Consider the following 18,332-nt stretch of genomic DNA (forward strand, 5'->3'; position numbering starts at 1 on the left):
TCAGGTCACCAGCACGTTCGAATTTTGCTTAGAGACCTCGTGTACTCGTAACGGGCGGGGCGATAGACTGCTGGTCTACGGAGTACTGCATTCTTGATCCACCCTCGCTTCATCTCTTATCATCATCCCACCACATGCATCTAACGTTACCTATACTTTCTCCTCACGCAAAAATTTCCTCCGCAACGGCTCCATAACTGCGGCGAGGCAAAACATTCCTTTCGCCACGAGTTGGGAGGAAGCTCGTGCTCGTCTGCATGGACAGGGAACAGCCCGTAACTGCTGCGTCGTGAGAAAACCGCGTGATCCTACCACGGTCGGCCTCTCCTCACCATTCTCGAAGCCTTATCGGCGGCCCTGACGATTTCCTCATTTTCTGCTCCGCTCGCGTCACTCGTGATCGGGATGGCCCACCAGTAAACCATCCCGTCTCCGCCCGGTGAAAGAGCTGGATCTGGTCTTATATGCGCCTGCGGAGTGTTTGATAAGCTCATGAACTCGGAAGATGTCGACAGCTGGTCAAGGGAAGCAACTTGCCCGCCATAGCTCGAATTTCTCAAAAGCTCGGCCGGCTCCTATGCCAGCCTCTCCCTCGAGGACGTCTCACAGTGACCGAAGCACAGAGGAGAGCAACCCTCTCGCGATATCGGATCGACCTCACACCACACGGCGGGCGCGAGCAAGCTCTACTTCTAGTCAACCTTCCGCCAGAACTCCCGCCAGATCCTTCTACCACCGATCCTTTCACGAAAAGCTAGATCCTGCCCAATACTCCTCTTCTGCCGATCTACGGGACCAGACGGCCGAACTGGCTGCGATTGCTGTCTCCGACAATGTCTCGCACCTAGGCAGCTCTCCGCGCAGTGCCTCACCCACGTCTGACGATGGTTATCCGGACGCCATCGAGGAAGTCTCCGAACCTGTATCACCCCAAGGCTCTGAGGAAGAGGCTATTGATGACACTGTGCAGTCTGGGCTGTCCTTGATGATACAAAATTATACTGAGCAAGAGGAGGTACCACAGTCGAATGGCATACAAAGGATCAGCAGTGAACGTCCCACATCTTCAAGCATGGCCAAATCCTCGGTGCCAGATGAGCAAACTGCTCTCCTGGGAGACCGTAAGAGCTCGGGGCAGTATGGGCAGCTAGGTGATGTCGAGGGACAGATATCGCACAGAGGGGGTCTAAGACAGACATGGAGAGCCTCCGTTGGGCGAGCAAGGTCATGCTGTTATGTCCTGTCCCATCCGAAGACGTGGAATCCACGCACAATCTATCGAGAGGTTGTCGTCCACCCTGTCAGTCTCTTTCCAGCTGTCTTCCTTGGTCTACTCCTGAACATCCTTGATGCCCTATCGTACGGCATGATTTTGTTTCCCCTGGGCAACGCGATCTTCGACAATCTGGGCTCTGATGGCATCGCCATGTTTTATGTCAGTACAATCATATCCCAGGTGGTTTACTCTTCGGGTGGATCGGTGTTTCGAGGAGGCATTGGATCAGAAATGATCGAGGTGGTCCCGTTCTTCCACAAGATGGCTTTCACGATCTTAAACAAAGTCGGCGAGGATAACACCAAATCCGTCCTGGCCACTACCATACTATCCTTCTCCATCAGTGCTATTCTTACGGGTGCTGTCTTCTTCCTTATGGGAGCCTGCAGGCTGGGATCTCTGATTGGGTTCTTCCCGCGACATATCCTCATAGGCTGCATCGGTGGTGTCGGCTGGTTCCTCGTTGCAACTGGAGTCGAAGTCTCTGCTCGGCTTCCGGGAAACCTCGAGTATAGCCTTGACACCCTCAAACAGCTGGTGCGAGCCGATACCATTCTACTATGGGTCATTCCATTGTCACTTGCCATCATTCTCCTCGTTGTACAACGTTTCGTGAAATCTAATCTTTTGGTGGGTGGTTATTTCCTGTCGGTGGCTGCGCTGTTCTACTTTTTCAAATTTGCCTTGGGAATTTCTATGGGAACGTTACATTCGAAGGGTTGGGTGTTTGACCCGCCGCCTGCTGGAAACCCGTGGTATCACTTCTACACACTCTACGACTTCAAAGCTGTTCACTGGGGTGCGCTTGCAGACACCATCCCCGCCATGTTCGCCCTGACTTTCTTCGGGATTCTGCATGTACCCATCAATGTCCCGGCATTGGGTATTTCTACAGGTGAAGACAACCTCAACGTCGACAGGGAGCTTATTGCACACGGCGTCTCGAATTGTCTGAGTGGTCTGTTTGGCAGTGTTCAAAACTATCTGGTCTACACCAACAGCTTGCTGTTCATGGACAGTGGAGGTAGTGACCGTCTTGCCGGCCTGATGCTGGCGGCTGGCACCTTTGGCATTCTGTTGGCAGGACCAATCGTCATTGGCTACATTCCTATCATGGTCGTTGGAGCCTTGATTTTCCTTTTGGGCATTGAACTACTCGAGGAGGCCCTTGTCGGAACCTGGGGCAAGGTACACAAGCTGGAGTACGCCACGATTGTAATCATTGTTGTCACTATGGGTGTCTGGGACTTCGTGATTGGTATTCTGGTCGGCATTGTCCTTGCTGCTGTCAGTTTCGTGGTCCAAACATCACGAAGGACTGCGATCAGGGCAACTTACTCCGGCCAAGTCGCTAAGTCTCTGGTCAGAAGACCTCCTGTTCAGCTGAGATTCTTGAAAGAGACGGGCCAGCAGATCTTTCTCATCAAGTTGGCCGGCTTTTTGTTCTTCGGCACCATTGTGGGGGTGGAAAATCGTATTCGGGCACTTCTCGCAGACGACGCGTTTAGGGATCGACCTCTACGGTTCCTTATCCTGGACATGGGACACATCAACGGCATTGACTTCTCGGCTGCCGAAGCTTTTACACGCATCAACCGGTTGTTGCAGAAGCGCGACGTGATGTTGATTATAAGTGGCTTGGACGTTGAGGGTGAGGTTGGACGAGCCCTTCAAAATGTCGGGTTGTTCGCAGAAGATTCAGAAGTGGAGATTTTTGCAGATCTCAATGATGCGCTCGTGCACTGCGAAAACGAACTGTTAACAGCACTGTACCGTCAACAGGAGCATCGACGGACGAAACGTGCGGCATCACACCTTGATGTACCTCGAAATCGAGCAAGCCAAGAACTCTCGCAGTCTTACAAGGCCGAGTTCATGGGCAGCTCTCCTCGCCGAAATCACCTTCATCAAGTTGCACAGAACACCCTTGACGAAGATACGTCGAGCGTGCCCAAGTGGCAATCTTTCAAGCAGCCACTCCCTCTCTTACTCCAGATCTTTGCAGATGTTTCCGACAAGAACGAAGATTTCTGGTACCGTGCAATGGGCTATTTTGAGAGGGTGTCCTACTCCAAAGGCTCGGTTCTTTTCCGTGTTGGTGACGAGGCCGACGCTTTTTACATGCTTGAGGAAGGCTTGCTACGGGCGGACTACGATTTGCCACAAGGGAAGTTCTCTGAATTGATTGTAGCCGGCCGACCTTGTGGTGAATTACCATTCTTCTCGCAAACAACACGCACAGCAACGACGGTGGCGGAGAAAGACTGTGTTACGTGGTTGTTAGACGAAAGGCGGTGGAATGAAATGCAAGCACAGCATCCAGACGTCGCACAAGAATTACTCGTAATCAGCCTCAAGCTCACGAAAGAGAGGATGGACGCGATTACATCCTACATTTTGACCACAGCGGGATAGAGAAAATGGCAGTCAGGGCTGTTGTTGGTACCTTCTGCAAGTCTTGAATACCCGTTTCTGAAGCTGATGTATATAACGCATGAATCAAGGGTGGATCAACTGCTACCTTGTCTGGTCGATAAAGCAAGCAGGGCGTTGGAAAGGTAATCCAAAAGTCGAGGGTTGGGCTCTCACTTGAGCATAATCTTCAAGATACGCCAGATGATGAGTTATTAGTACGTACTTCTAGTGTCGCAACGCGAGAAGGATGATGAACCTCGAGCCCGTTTTCTTGCCCTTGAACGAGAACAGATTTTATCACATGTCTGACAGCTCGGGAGTTTCCTCGACATGGCGCCAAGTGGAGGAATATGTGGAATATTCAATTCTCCGCCAGGAACATGACTTGCTTGACGGGTCCTTTTCCACTGGGCTTGGCCTGTTCCCTGGTACGAGTAGCATACAGTCTTGTGTTGCGCTTGATTGAGAAGTGATTGTCCTACTCGTAAACCAGGTGAAGATCAACCCCTCCTGCTTTGCACCCTGCTTTGCAGGCCAAAGGATCAGCTATTACACTATCTCTGCCCCTCCTTCAGAAAGCCACAGAAGCGGTGGTCTCCCACTGCCACCCATGCTCGAAAATTTGATCAGAGTGCCCTTATTCATTCCCCACGACCTAGGCCGTAGTACCATAGTATAGCGTCCTAAGGCCCGTGCTTTCTTGCAAGCGATTTACGCCACGGTCTCAGCTTGAACTTGTTTCGAAGAATCTGCAGGCTGTTGGAACTTGGAACAACACTTCGAATGGGCCGTGAATGGGTAAGAAGAACCAGAAACCCAATCTTCCCCATGCCATGGAGACTCTCAAACGAAATCAGATTGTCCAACAAGTTCGAAGCAGGGTCGAGTCGAATTGCCAATCAAGGCCTCACAAGTTACTACTTGAAACAGCTTCAACTGTTCGTCTGTCTCCGTTGCGCTCTTCTCAATTTTCAAGGCACACAGGGACAATCTCGAAATTTGAAGGGGGACCAATCCAGAGGGTACACGGCGAATAAAAGAGATCGACGGCGCATACTAAATGGGCCCAGCACGAAAAGTAATTCCGTAGTCGTGGATCAACAAGATATCCACTATCAAACTGTCAAATTTTCTTCGCAAGGGAAATGATCGCGCGATGGGCTTGCGCCAATTCGAGCAGACGGACTACAGTTCAGCATTATTGAGTGCGGCTCATATTTCGCAAGATGGCGCGAAAAGGCGACATGACAGCCTTTATTCTGGATTCAAAGATGTCCAAGCTGACAAACAAGCACTACGAGCGTGCTCGATTCAACTCCTTGGCTACCTCTTGGACGCCTTCTTCATCGCTTACTTTCTGATTCCTAAAGTGCCCTATACTACCTAGCCTTGCTAGATACTCCGTAGGTGGCAGTCCTATCGACGCTATAGGTTCTTGCTCACCACTGGGGTTTGCTATGATTCGCAGACGGAACCGGCAAATCATGCCTGCAGGAGGCACGTCATTGTGCAGGCTACCATATGTGTCGCATGACCAGACATCGTTTTGGGTGACATGCCTCGTGGTCTGATGCTATCTCTACCCTCCGTCCTATACGGATTGAAGAATTCATCGGTGAAGGAGGGGCAGAAAAGCTTGTGCATTTCATGAACTCCCTGGTCGAGTCGTAAAATCGATGGGAAGCCTGACATGACCCTTCGTGAATCGGGTATTGACTTGCGACAACCTGGTATCTAGGATACGCAGATTGACATTGGGGGTTTCCATAGTCAAGCAGCCTGTGATAGGGCAATTGGCGGCCATGGTGTGAAAGGATCTTCAGTCTTCAACTCTTACTGCCCAGGACTGTACATATGCAGCCTCTGTCACGGGATCGTTGATATCTCTCAGTGGCCGCGCCGCGTAGACTACTAGGTACAGACCTTGGCTTGGATATGCTTCTGACGGCTGACGGCTTGACCAGAGATGGAAGAGACTGTACGGAGTACGGAGTATGGGCTTAGCATGTGTTGAGGGTGCTCAAGTCTTAATCACGGAGAAAGCGCATGGCGTAACTCCCTACAACAGCGTGAACAGCAAGGCCATCGACTCGGTTCGAAGATAGTTTGTCAAGCGAAATGCCACTCGTGATCAGCTGGGGCATGCTATACCTGAATAGAAGGACCAAGGGGTCGCTGAGGGTTCGCACTTTCATGATGCCTACGAGTAGTGGAGTAACTGGAGTTGGATCGCATTGGGGCTTTTCATTGTTTGAGGTCTAGTTTTAGTTAAACCGGTGGAGCGTGTTAGCGCCCGTAAGGTGCAGTTTGCCCTTATTCCTGAGTGGCCACACCGCCCACTAGCCCGAGCTTTGTGCCTAGTGCGCCTCTCTGGCCGCCTCCAAATCTCCCTTGGCTACTAAACGCCCTGCGCCGTCTTCTTGACTGGACAACGACACCACGCCCAAAACAAAAGAGCAAGACGCCGAAAAATCCTTGGGGATCCCATCCAGGCCTGTCTCATAATCTCGCTCTCCCTTCCATCCAATCCTTTTCCTCCTTGCTCATCCCATCTTCTAATCTCCAGTCCATCTTCTTCTTCTCTCTTCAATTGCACCTTTACATCCATCTGTTGAACACCCGACTGCCCGTGCTACACAAAGCCTCGTGGTGCTTCCTGCCTTTGTCCACATCAACTACCACAGTCGATTGGATCTTTTCTCGACTCTCCCTCTGATCACCTCTTTTCTGCAAGCTTCAGAGAACATTCCACCTGTAGTTGACTGCATTCTATACACCACATAATTTCAATCACCACGTGCACCAACCATGTCCGTCGAAGCTCCCAAACCTGTCGAGGAGACGCCCGTCGTGGAACCTACCAAGGCTGCGCTGGAACAGCCTGAGGCACCAACAACTGCACCTGCAGAGACTGCCGCAACTCCAGCTGAGGCTGCAACGGAGCCTACACCTGCGGCCACCACCGAAGAGCCTGCTCCTGCCACGGCCACTGAAGATGTAAAGAAGGATGAGACACCTGTCAAGGCCGTTCCAGCGTCAGAGGGTGTCTTGGGATACAAGGAGCCAACACTCTTGAAGTAGGTTGCCTCCGCATATGACACAATCTAAGGGGACAGGAGCTGATCGAGGGAACACTACAGGAGATTTTTCTTCACCAAACACTTCTTCTGGTTCTCCGAAGAGCCATTGACCAGTGAATCATTGTCCACTTTCCTGCGATCTGACAAGGATGATGCGAAGCACGCCTCTGCATCATGGGCTCGCGAGACCGGCAAAGGATTGCTGTTCTTCTCCAAGCGTGCCGAAGACAAGGCTCATCCTGTTGGCATCATCAACCTGGTAAGCACTTCCACCATCTGCACTTACGCACAGACTGACACATGGTTAGGCCGATGCGTCTAATGTCACCAAGGAAGGTTTCAACCAATTCTCCTTCAAAGCCGGTTCTCATCAACACCGCTTCGAGACGACCAAGTCCGAAGAACGGGACAGCTGGGTCGTCGCTATTGAAAAGGCCATCGAAGAGGCCAAGGAATTGAAGGAAGATATTACTGGACGTGAGAGCTACAAGAAGAATCTCGAGGAATACGGTAAGTTTTTTTGCTTTTGCGGAGAGCTATCCGGTCCCGTCAAGGATCGCCGACTAATGCAGCCCAAGCTAAACCAGCCGTCATCGCGACCACCCCAGTCCGCTCCAAGTCCAAGGAACCCAAAAAGTCTCTCGATGCTGGTGCTGCGACCGCTGCCGCTACAGCCCCTGCGGCTGAAAATGCAAGCACTTCTGCAGGCAGCGAAGAAGAGGCCAAGAAAGAGCACAAGGAGCGATCGCAGTCTCGCAAGCGTGGCAGCATTTTTGGCTCTCTAATGGGCAAGAAGGAAGAGCACGCCGAAAAGAAGGAAGAGAAGGCAGAAGCTAAGAAAGAGGCGAAAGAGGAGAAGAAAGCTGAGGCCGACACCCAAAAGGAGGAAGCCAAACCGACCGATGAGCCTAGCAAGGCTGTCGAGGCTCCTGAAGCTGCCGCTGTCGCTGCCGGTGAGTTTAGTCGTCCCTTCAAGTGACGCAATCTAACAGCAAATCAGTGCCTGCCGCCGCCACCTCTACAGACAAGAAAGAAGACAAGGAAGAGGCTACGCCAGCTGAAAAGAAGGCCAAACGTGGTTCCGTCTTCGGAACCTTCTTCAAGAAGAGTGTGACCAGCCCAACCACTGAAAAGTCTGAGAAGGACGCCACTGGTGCTACAGATGTTCCTCCCGTCTCCGAGACTGCACCCAAGCTCGAGGAACCAATTGAAAACAAGCCTATCGACACTGCTGCCGTGACCGCTCCTGTTGACACGGTCCAAACACCACAAGCTGAAGAACCTGCCAAAGAACCAGCCACCACTTCCCCAGCTGATGCCTCTGCTCCCAAGACCGAGAAGAAAGGCGGTCTGCTGGGCTTCATCAAGAAGACCGAAGCCAGATTTGAGGGCAAGAAGGAGCACAAAGAGGAGCCTAAGGAAGAAGCTAAGGAAGACAAGGCAGCTGAGGCTATCGCCAAAGACCCTGTCGCCGCCGCCAGCACAGAACCCACGGTCCATTCTGCTGTCACAGAGCCGGCCACTGAAGCTCCTATTGCTAAGGAAGAGCGACCTGCTCGTGACAACAAGCGTCGAACCTCCCTCTTCTTCAACAAGAAGAAGGAGGCTAGCGAGACCGAGGAGGGTGCCGAAGAACCCAAGCGCGAGAAGTCTCCCACCCCGGCCAAATTCATTGGCAACCTCGTCCGCCGCGCTAGTAAAGCGGTGAAGTCTGAAGGACCCAAGGAAAAGGAAAAGGCCGCCGAGCCAGCTGCCACAACTGAGGCAACCACGTCCGAAACTCCCGCCGCCGTCCCTGAAGCCGGAGAATCACAGATCAAGGGCGATGTTGTCCCGGCTGATCTCGTCACCGACAAGGCTGAGCCGGCTGTCCCTGCTGCCACGCCGGAAGTCAAGGCGACTGCTTGAAGGTCCGACGAGGTCAGAGACAAGACTCCACGCACATCTCTGTCACATCCATCTCGACTGTCTCGAGCAGCTAGTCCAGTTGAGTTTGAGAAGTGGTGGGACGACAAGAGCTACAGCACACCGTCGCTACCTCCTCGCAGCCCTTCTCGTCCCTCTGGCCTCGCCCTATGAGGTAGCACGACATGGTTGGGCCTAGATCACGTCCAAGGTTGGGTCTGCAAGTGTAATTGCAACCACTTTTCCGCTGGAGACCTCACTGAGGCCTACTGCACTGATTGACGACAAACTCGGACACCACTCATTTCGTTATGTTGTTGCTTTTCAGGATACCCCGTCACCATTAGATTGAGATTCTTGTTATGTTTTTTTGGTTGATGCATTTTCGAGTACCAGATACCCACTTCGGCAAGTCTTGATTCTTAACGAAGAAGAGATACCCCCAAATGCAAGCGTCTGCTGGATGAAAGGGAGCAAATTGGCAGAGGAATGCAGGAGGCTTATTAGTCCTTTTTGTCTTCCAATGTGGATTGGAATCGTCTGGGTCTTGTGGAAGTGCTTGTTTGTTCAAGTGCTTAAGCAGAACAGTACGGTGGCCAGCGAGAACGCAACTACAAGTTAGGATAGTAATAGCTAATAAAGTGAAAATTGATCGAATATGTTATGTCTTATCCTCGTCCTCGTCGTCCTCATCTTGTGTCTAGATTCACGGTACTCTGAGCACTGTGGACAGAAAACCTGTGACCCTCTCTAACAATGGCAGGCACCCCATCATCCCCTCTTCAGGAAGACCATCTGCTTTGTTATTACTATTGGCGACATGGGGAAGCTGTGAACACGAGTCTCGCGTACACGAACCATCTCGTCCAAAGGGCTATTCTGCTGACCTACTGCCTTTCCATCCGACCCAAAGGGAACTCGGATATGTGGCCTCCAAATTACTGCGCCTTTCGTCTGGTCACGAGCGTGGTTGGGCATTGCCGCACGGTGGCTTGCAGATGGCAGCCACGACGATTAGAGCCGCTCCTCCTGCTGGTGCATATTATCAGGCAGAAACCTGCAGTTTTTGGTCACCGGTCTTCCAGGATTCCTCGCGTCAAACCCTGACTCAGGACCTCAGCCTGACCGAGTTGATATCATCTTCATGTCTCCCGCGTGCACGTCAGTCACAATGCTGAACTTATCTACTGACTATTTCTCATCATCACCATGTCATGGCGCCTCCTTCAATCTACCAAGCTGCTCAGAACATTGATCGTCTTCTCGTCAGTTGCGCGGAAGCCACCGACTCACTGAAGCAATTGAGTGGTGGAGATGACAGCACTCATATTCCAAAGAACGAGCTGTGGGAGATCTTCCCCGTCATTGAGCGGCATCTCCTGTATGCATTCACTCTGCTACTGGGTCGCAATGACCCGTTGCGCCAGCCCTTCCGTTCTCTGCTCGAGGAATCGTGGATTGACACGATTCTCCGATGCTGCTCTAACACTCTCTTTATCATCCATTACAATCTGAGGAGCGTCAAGCGCAAAACGTCGGACGCCGACGTGAACTGGGACGAGGCTCGAGAACTCCTGGTAGTACAGGACAAGAATCTAAAGCATCTTACTGAAGTCTTGAAGATACAGTAAATTAGACACTTCAATGCCCCGAACTTTCGCCTTTGTCTGATTGCCTACAGTTCTGACTCGAAGCTACCTTCCTTGCACGTTCTCAATGGCATCGACAAGCAAGCCTCGCGCTCGTCACAAATCCGACAAAAGATCAAAGGGACAGGAACGGCAACACCCGCGGCGAAGGGCATGCTGGGGAAGACAGCCCACGTCAGTGATGCAGACCTAGCACAGGCTGCAACTCCGTCCGAGCCATCGGAACCTTTTCCACCAAAAGGGAAGCAGGAGAACACGAACAATATTTCAGAAAGGGATGATGGGAACTCCCGTGGTACCGAGTATGACAGAGGCTTCAAGGATGGCCGCGAGCAGGCGTGCTCGCTCCTCAAATCGATTGGACTATTCGACTTCGAGCCGCCGAATGGAAACAGAGTCACCTGGCTTACACAAGCGATATTGGAGGACTCAGTCCAAGCCGTCGAATTGCTACTTGACATGGGAACGGAGATCAACCAAGAGTCACCACTAGAGGATTCCAAAGGCTACCATATCACTGCCTCTGTTTCAAGCCGCCCAATCACGACGCTGCGACATCGTAAAGCTGCTTTTGGAGAGAGGAGCAAATATCGACGGTCGAAGTTCATCGGGCTGGAATGTTCTTCACGCTGCCGCCAAAGGTGGGGATGTGCCAACCATCCAATTGCTGTGGGAAGAATACAATGTCGGCATCGAAGTGCGCAGTGACGGAAACGCAGACAAGGGATTTACGCCGCTCATCATCGCGGTCAAACACGGTGAGGCGGCGGCAGTCAGGTACCTGAAACTCAGCAAGGCGAATCTGAAGACAACGGACGATACCGGACAAAGTCTGCTGCACTTGGCAGTAAACCGAGAGGACTTGAAAACCGTGCAATTGCTTGTAGAGCTTGGAGTCCAAACAGGTGTCGTTGACGATAATCGAAGTACACCTTTACATTGCGCTGCCACGAACGGGAACGGAGAATCACAGGATTCTTGATCAAAGAGACGCCCGGGCTGGTCAATTCGGAGAACCAAGTTAAAGAGACGCCGCTGCATTGCGCAGCAAAAGCGGGCAGAGTCAATATCCTCGAGCTTCTCATTGAGAATGGAGCCCGCGTCGACCTGCCAAACAACACAGGTCGAACTCCGCTCCACCTAGCCGTGGTGTTTGACGATGTGGATGCTGTCGCATTGTTGCTGAAGAATAATGCAAGGCTTGATGCGAGGACTAATTCTGGAAACGCTCCATTGCACGCAGCAATTTGGAGCAAGAAGAACTCAATGATCACTTTGCTTCTGGACAACGGTGCGGACATAAACCAAGTCGGCCAACATGGTATGCCCCCCCTTCACATAGCTGCCAAGATTCAGGACTTTGCTACAGTCTACGAACTCTTGAAAAGAGGCGCAAGCCCGTGGACGGGCGTCAAGATCAAAGGAAAAGGTGAGGAGCAGACAGCGAAGGGCGTTCTGCTCGCTATCGCACAGGCGAAACGCGGGCCAGACTTCCAGCGGATCAACAAGTTGCTGTCCGACGCCTTAAGTCGCCGCACCATCCTTGAAGCAGCTCAGTATCAATAACGATAAGGCTGACGTGGTTGCGAGAAAACGGTGAGGACAGGCGCCATTCGTGACAATAGCAGAGGGCTTTCGCTATTTCTACCTGAGTACGTAGTACGAACAACGGTGGCATTCTCTGGAGGTGTATGATTGCAGCATGCTCAAACAAGGCATGACTTCTACTGGCCGTGCAGCTGGAGACGGAAGCGAGCATCTCGGTCTGACGGTAATGGGTCTCAGCACGCAGTCAGCGTGGTAATTATGTCGAACTTCTGGGAGATTGTCAATTTTGGACAAGAATGCGCCTTCATGGACAAGACCACTCCTTCGCTTCGAGAACGAGGGGTAGTATCAAGGTTGCTAGTATCGTGTTAGCCATATTGTCAGTTGATCTTAAGCCGTTTGATCGAGGTGTAAGAGTCTTTACATATTCGCCTAAGTCAGTTATGGGTTAGGGCATACTGAAACTAGGTTGTCCTACGAAAGGAGTGAGAGATGGCTCAGCCGGGCTCATCCTGGCCGAGTATTAGGCAGGAGCATTGAACACCGAGCGCATGCATTGAACGAACAGTCTTGAAAGGCGTAATGGAGTAAGGACTTGAGTTGCATTTGTACCTGCACCGAGATGTGGTCAGGAGCAAGAACTCGCAGGGAGTGCTTGCATAACGTGCTATGGAAAAGAGTGTGTTGTGATGCATCCGGAAACCCCAGGGAGGCAATGTGATGATCGTCTGGTAGAAAGAAAACGATGAAAAAATCACGAGGCCACGAGTCAATCCCTTGGGAGACAGTCAGAACCGGCCAATATTCTCGTCATAAAAACAATCAATATGCCCCAAGCTCACACCCGATATCCCCCGAAGTCCGCTATCACACGTGTCGTCGAGTGGTCGGATCGTGTCTTGGGTGCCGCAAGAAATGAATAAACGCAATAGTAGTCGCAATCGTAGCCATGTTGTGAAAAGCGAGGAGAAGCCTGGGATCGTTCTTCGCGGTGAGGAAGATACCCATCAACTCCGATGATGGCTTTTGTCGAAATCATAACACAGTTGAAACGATGAAACAAAAAAAAAGGTTTGACGTGGCGGTTGGGGAAAGGGCCAGCCCTCCTGGCTCTCAGGCCCACTGGAATCCTCAACCCCAGGCGTCATGCAGCTGCTTGGTCTATCTGCAGATAGACACAGCGTTCAATTGTAGTACAACGTGCATAACGAGGATTCGAAAGGTGCAACGCTCTCGGAGCATTGCCTTTCGACGATAGCGAGGACATATGTCCTTGACAAAAGAGATTCCCATATTCGTTGCATTCGACACCTGCTTCAACTTGATTCAGCGTCAGGATCAGCGCCGAGGCGATAGATGATGGCCCGCAGTCGTTGGATCTCCGCAGCGGCCGCCTCGGCGTGTTCCTGTTTGCGCTGTCGAGACTTCCGCGCAGCAGCAGTGTTCTTCTTCCTCTTGGCGGTCTCCTTGTCGTCCTCACTGTCGACAGTGATTTCGACCAGGGGCTTACGCGCCTTCATTTTGTTGATACCATGGGTATCCGAGTGCTTCCTACCGTGAGTGTACGGTTGGGACGGCGGGCGACCAGGAGAAGACTTTTGTCGAACCATAGGAGCAGGAGCCTCCGTTGGCTGCTTGGCATTCACGGCTGTGAAGGCAGTGTCCTTTTGCTCAATGACCGGCATGGTCTGTTGAGCAAATTGATCGAAGCTATCTTGAGGAAAGAGAGGAGCCATGCTGTCAAGCTCGGCGAAGTTTAGCTGGGTATCGAGGAGACCATCTTCCAGGGGTGAGGTATTGAGGCCGCTGCTGAGCATAGCTGGCGACTCGAGGTAGCCAGATTCCGGAGTGCTGAAGTTGGGGAACGCCGTGGATGGCGGGGCCGACATAGTATACTCATCCTTGAAAATCTCAGATGGGGATACGGTGCCACTTGAAGTGGCGGATACTCCGGTGTTAGCAGCAGTGAAGTCGGTGTTGGCCTGGAAATTGGTGCCGAAGTTGAAGAATTCATCTTGGGTGGTGAGCAAGTCACCACCCGGAAGGAACATAGTGTCGAACGCAGTAGACATGTTGCCTGGAAATGATGTTAGTTTTGTCCGAGACGGCCGGATTGTGTGCGGACGGTTAGTACCTTGTGGAACGTTCACAGTGAGTGGGGTTCTACGAGGAACAGTGGCAGACGAGTCGAATGGAGGAACTGGCGGAAGACGCTGCAAGTGAGCGAGTTGACGCAAGTTCTGGTGGGAAAGTCGTTGATGCAAAGATGGACTGGAATAAGACCGATGATTGATATGCCCTAGTGACGGTGACAGAGTAGATTGAACAGGAGACACTCCCTTGTTGATGGAGAGACGTCCGGGTTGAATTTGTCTCTGGGTATTAGGGGCTGTACTCAATGTCGCCTGCGCACGCAAGGCTGTCTGAGAGACTTGCGGGGCCTCTGGGACGGCGAAGAGCTGGAAGTCTTCGTTGAAGCTGTGTTGGAGATTGTTCTGCGACGATGCAGTCGATGATGCTGGGGTTGAAGTACGCCATGGTTGCTGGTTTGCCGTGGTGAAGACGTTGAAATCCAACGCTTGAATGGTTGCGGTTTGGATTGAAGAGCTCGGGACGCTGGGAGCGACGACGAAGTCTTGCTGGTTCAGGCTCCGGGTGGAGACTGGACGAGGAGTGAGTTGAGAGTTGGTGGGGAGAGTGACTGTAAGGGTGACAGACTCTATCTTGCCTTGGCTAGATAGAAGTGGCGAACGAAGCGATTAGAATGACTCCATGTCCTGATGAAGTCTTGATGTTGCCGTTTGTATTGATAGTGATGGAGTTGCGAGAAGAGGAAAGAAGAAAAATAGGCAGAAGCGGGAGAGACGAAGATTAAGTGTCTTGTGGGCGAATTCGAGTAAGCCTTGGCGAGGCGACCGAGCTAGTCTGTGTTTGGCATAGTCAATCTGTCGGAAATTTCGGCGCTCCAAAGTTCCTTCTCCGTGCAGGCCACAAGGAGTCATGGTCTCTCATTCAATAATACTCTGTACAGCCATTACCCGTCACGAGCGCACATGACGCACGACTATACGACTATGCATCTTATATAACAGTACCTACGTGTCGAATGAAGCGAAAGTGAGGTGAATTGAGCTTGAAGAGACCCCCAGAAGCCGAGGTAGGTCTATGCGAGGCAATGAATGTCTTCATCTTAGGGCTCTTACAAAAGACCCGAACCCAAAGCAAACCGTGAATCCACCTGAGGACCTTCTCCGCTTGGATAGCCTTACTACGTTTTGCTCCGTCCCTGCTGTGCACTCTTGCACTCACTTCTCTATCGGGCTGTCTGAGCTGCCAAACCTCGCGTCATGTCTTGCAAGCGCATGGCCTGATATCCACGTCTGCGGAAAATCGCGAAGACAACAATCTACCTTACTATGCAATCCAACACTGAAGGGTTTGAGCGTCGAGACTAGGTCGAGAAGTATGAGTCAGAGGTTCTGTGAAACGCCAACAAGCCAGCCGCTCGAACGTGCATTGCACCCATGTCCAAAGTGCCGAATGTGGATGTTCGCCGTGAGACCAATCAGCTGGCCTGTTCCACATCTGGTTCTCGTTGCCGAAGGTTTCCGTTCATGGCACACGCCTTGTAACACCAATGTACAATTGCGAGAGCACTCTCGAACGCGGTGCACTGCTCAAGAAGATCTCTATTCGAGGACCCCTTCGTCGACCTCTGAAGACTTTCCAGTCTGCCTATCCAGGCCTTCTACTCTGTACGTACGACAATGCGCAAATGGGTATGTGGCCTCCCTCTCAATCTGCCATTATGAGTCACTGCCTGAGGCTCTAAAACCACCCCTGCATTTTGGAAATGATAACCTCGCCAGCCACTTTTCGCGCCAACCAAAACGCACATCCGTACGTTTGATTCGTCCCTCGCTACATGTTCCATCGCCCGATCGAAATTCAATGTGATACACACCTGCAGCCCACCCCACGGGGCTGAAATGATTGACCACTTGCCGTGACCTGCTGCGTGCCAAACAGGCTGTGCACGCTGCATTTCTTGAGCCGGGAGCACCACAAAGGCCCACGACGGTGCCGTCCGCTCTGAACCTTGTTCAACCGACTGCTCCATATGCACTGCAACGCCGTAACCGCACTGCGCGCTTTAATCGCCCTATCATATCTCCTCCAAATTATTTGGGTGCTGACATTTCAAGAACATCGAGGACGTCACGGTGCAGGACGGGGGAGTCTGGCCTGCTTTTGTTTCCCAATGGATTGACCATTTCAAGCAACCTTGCAACTTACTAGTACGGATAGCTAGAAGAGTGGCACTGTCCGCAGCACTCGCAGAGCAGATCGCGATCGACGTTGCTAAATCTTGTGTCCGGGTTAGAGCCTTGCTGAAATGTTCAGGCGCTCAATATCGCAAATAGAGGAGGAAGCTTTCTCCTGGGATAGATTGTGCTTCTTATAGGTTGAAACTATGACTTTCTTGGTATCAGGTCCGTACCCTCCTTTGTCACCGGGCAAGCCATGCCTCGGGGAAACGCGGACTCGACCATAGGGGGTTCCTGCCGGCTGACTTAACTCCTGCATTGGGTCTGCAGGGACATCGTTGTGCGCTTTCTGTGCTGCAGGGAAGCAGGACACCGGTTACTCAGCCCTAACGCTTGACCTCGTTCTCTCATCCAATCACGCGAACATGGCAGCTTTGAGTCCGAGGGACCTTGCATGTAGACAAAGTGGCCTCACTCTCCCACGAGGCCGAGGAAATCCACGTCTGTTCCTGCTCCCTAGCCTCAAGGCTACGTCCGCGAACACGAATATTGATTCGTCAGGAGGATTCACGAGACAGGATCAAAAGCAAAATCAAAATCAAAATCAGAGATCAAGACCATGCATAATGCATTCATGGAGGTCTTCTAGGACATCCAATGACTACTGACGTCCGACTTCGATGACAAGCTTGGTGCTCGCTCCAACTATTGTGGCAGTGACGTTGCCCCTTCCAAAGCCTTGAGCAACTCCCATGGATTCTGCTGACCGTCTGCTGGCTTCTTGCCTGTGAACATCTCCCACACTTTACCTGTCTCGGCTCGCAAAACAGCATCCAGCATCTCCTCGGTGCGCTGCCATTCTGCTCTGCGATTGTCGTCGGCGCCTTTCTCATCACCGAGACCCTTCTTGACCAGGTTGCCCTGTGCATCTTCAGTGGTAGCCCGCAAGTCTTCCAATTCACGCTGCAACTCAACTCCTTCCTCTTCAGCCCAGTGGATTTGGCGGCGCAAAAGGCGGTAATATTGAGAAGGTGGCAGGCTTCGCTCGTAGTCGTCCATGTCTTCATACACGTCGGCTGGATAGTACTCGGGAGGTACAGGCAGAGTCATTGGAACACTGTCGACGTCGACTGCGTCCGCGAGTTCCTCGTTTCCATCCGCGTCGGCCATTTCCACGTCCTCCAGGCTGATGCCCATGGCAGCCACAGTGTGTCTTGTCGGCAATGGTGGTAGTTCTCCAATCAAGTTCGCTTTCTTGTCACCATTGGATTTCCCGCCCATTGTCAGCTTGAGTCTTTTGATTGGCACTGCAGATGCACCTCCATTTGAGATTCCTCCGGTGTGACCTCTGGGAACGGGATCACTGGGTCGGAGAGCCTCTGTTTCGTGCACAGTTCGCATATGCTTCGCGAGCGCGTCAGACCTAGTGAAACTGCGGTCACATTCTGGCAAGGCACACATGAATGGCTTCTCCTTAGTATGACTTCTCATGTGCGCTTTCAACGCGTAGGCACTGGTGTGAGGTTGGCCTTTCCGAGCGCAGCCCTCCCATTCGCAGTAGTATTTCTTCTGGCGCGGAATGATGTGTACATCGTTGATGTGCGCAACCAAATTGTCCATGTTTCCTTGTTCCCGATCTTCGCAGTTGTCCCACAGACATTTTGTCACTTGGACATAGTCCGCCAATTCTGGATTTTCCGGGTTGGCTTGAGCAGCCGCGTAGGCAGTCGACAGAGGATGGGTCGGGCCAAGGTGCGCGAAGGAAGGTGAAGTAGGGACGGAGCCTGACGTGTCGCTCGATATTGAGCCTGTTGGTGATCGAGGAGGATTGGCTGTAGAAGCAGATTGAGGAGTTGCATGATCGTAGCTCGACGTGCCAGTCTTGCGGCGTTTGGTTGGAGGCATCTCGATCGCTCTCCCTGTGACGCTCACAGGAGAGGCCGAACCGTCATCGGAGGCGGAAACGGTAGATTCTCTTGAATGCGAACGTATCCTCTGGTTAAATTTGACATCTTCAGGAAATTCGTCCGAGTCAATATCAGACAAGGGCGACCCCGAAGCTGGGGTCTCGGCGTCCGCTTCCATCGCTACAGTGAATACTCAGCGGCAAACAAGGTGAGTCGCAGTCATAAGTGAGACGAAAGTAAAGCTAACAATGGGCCTGATGCGTGGTCAAAGGGGCTACTCTGTA

General features: G+C 52.1%; 6 protein-coding genes across 6 annotated transcripts; 3 read left to right on the plus strand and 3 right to left on the minus strand.

Moving 5' to 3' along the window:
• The first annotated feature begins 59 nt into the window (after positions 1-59).
• Positions 60-4,191, plus strand: PV05_08538 (uncharacterized protein). Its single transcript, XM_013458060.1, has one exon. It carries the CDS (start codon positions 506-508, stop codon positions 3,689-3,691), a length of 3,186 nt encoding a protein of 1,061 aa, XP_013313514.1. The 5' UTR covers positions 60-505; the 3' UTR covers positions 3,692-4,191.
• Positions 4,192-6,129: 1,938 nt separating this feature from the next.
• On the plus strand, positions 6,130-9,347 carry PV05_08539 (uncharacterized protein). Its single transcript, XM_013458061.1, has 5 exons — positions 6,130-6,768; positions 6,832-7,030; positions 7,080-7,281; positions 7,350-7,724; positions 7,772-9,347. The coding sequence occupies exons 1-5, from the start codon at positions 6,500-6,502 to the stop codon at positions 8,677-8,679; spliced, it is 1,953 nt and encodes a 650-aa protein (XP_013313515.1). The 5' UTR covers positions 6,130-6,499; the 3' UTR covers positions 8,680-9,347.
• A 543-nt stretch (positions 9,348-9,890) lies between these two features.
• Positions 9,891-12,060, plus strand: PV05_08540 (uncharacterized protein; the record flags this gene model as incomplete). The annotated part of the gene is made up of 4 exons (XM_013458062.1): positions 9,891-10,303; positions 10,358-10,884; positions 10,967-11,172; positions 11,253-12,060. The coding sequence occupies 4 exons, from the start codon at positions 9,891-9,893 to the stop codon at positions 11,889-11,891; spliced, it is 1,785 nt and encodes a 594-aa protein (XP_013313516.1). The 3' UTR covers positions 11,892-12,060.
• Positions 12,061-12,456: 396 nt separating this feature from the next.
• PV05_08541 (uncharacterized protein) lies at positions 12,457-14,709 on the minus strand. The gene is made up of 2 exons (XM_013458063.1): positions 14,008-14,709; positions 12,457-13,950 (listed from the first exon to the last, which is right to left on the minus strand). The coding sequence occupies exon 2, from the start codon at positions 13,943-13,945 to the stop codon at positions 13,190-13,192; it is 756 nt and encodes a 251-aa protein (XP_013313517.1). The 5' UTR covers positions 13,946-13,950; positions 14,008-14,709; the 3' UTR covers positions 12,457-13,189.
• An 840-nt stretch (positions 14,710-15,549) lies between these two features.
• PV05_08542 (uncharacterized protein) lies at positions 15,550-16,277 on the minus strand. The gene has a single exon (XM_013458064.1). The coding sequence runs from the start codon at positions 15,991-15,993 to the stop codon at positions 15,622-15,624; it is 372 nt and encodes a 123-aa protein (XP_013313518.1). The 5' UTR covers positions 15,994-16,277; the 3' UTR covers positions 15,550-15,621.
• A 468-nt stretch (positions 16,278-16,745) lies between these two features.
• Positions 16,746-18,313, minus strand: PV05_08543 (uncharacterized protein). The gene has a single exon (XM_013458065.1). It carries the CDS (start codon positions 18,224-18,226, stop codon positions 16,847-16,849), a length of 1,380 nt encoding a protein of 459 aa, XP_013313519.1. The 5' UTR covers positions 18,227-18,313; the 3' UTR covers positions 16,746-16,846.
• Between the last annotated feature and the right edge of the window lie 19 nt (positions 18,314-18,332).

Source organism: Exophiala xenobiotica (genome assembly GCF_000835505.1).
Source record: "Exophiala xenobiotica strain CBS 118157 unplaced genomic scaffold supercont1.5, whole genome shotgun sequence".
NCBI classification, from domain to species: domain Eukaryota; kingdom Fungi; phylum Ascomycota; class Eurotiomycetes; order Chaetothyriales; family Herpotrichiellaceae; genus Exophiala; species Exophiala xenobiotica.

Bases quoted from the DNA above. Each gene is read 5' to 3' on its own strand.
- PV05_08538 (XM_013458060.1), top strand. From the start codon at position 506: ATGTCGACAGCTGGTCAAGGGAAGCAACTTGCCCGCCATAGCTCGAAT.
- PV05_08539 (XM_013458061.1), top strand. From the start codon at position 6,500: ATGTCCGTCGAAGCTCCCAAACCTGTCGAGGAGACGCCCGTCGTGGAA. The intron at 7,031-7,079 runs GTAAGCACTTCC...ACACATGGTTAG, and splicing joins CTGTTGGCATCATCAACCTG to GCCGATGCGTCTAATGTCAC. The intron at 7,725-7,771 runs GTGAGTTTAGTC...ACAGCAAATCAG, and splicing joins AGCTGCCGCTGTCGCTGCCG to TGCCTGCCGCCGCCACCTCT.
- PV05_08541 (XM_013458063.1), bottom strand. From the start codon at position 13,945: ATGTCTACTGCGTTCGACACTATGTTCCTTCCGGGTGGTGACTTGCTC.
- PV05_08542 (XM_013458064.1), bottom strand. From the start codon at position 15,993: ATGGAGCAGTCGGTTGAACAAGGTTCAGAGCGGACGGCACCGTCGTGG.
- PV05_08543 (XM_013458065.1), bottom strand. From the start codon at position 18,226: ATGGAAGCGGACGCCGAGACCCCAGCTTCGGGGTCGCCCTTGTCTGAT.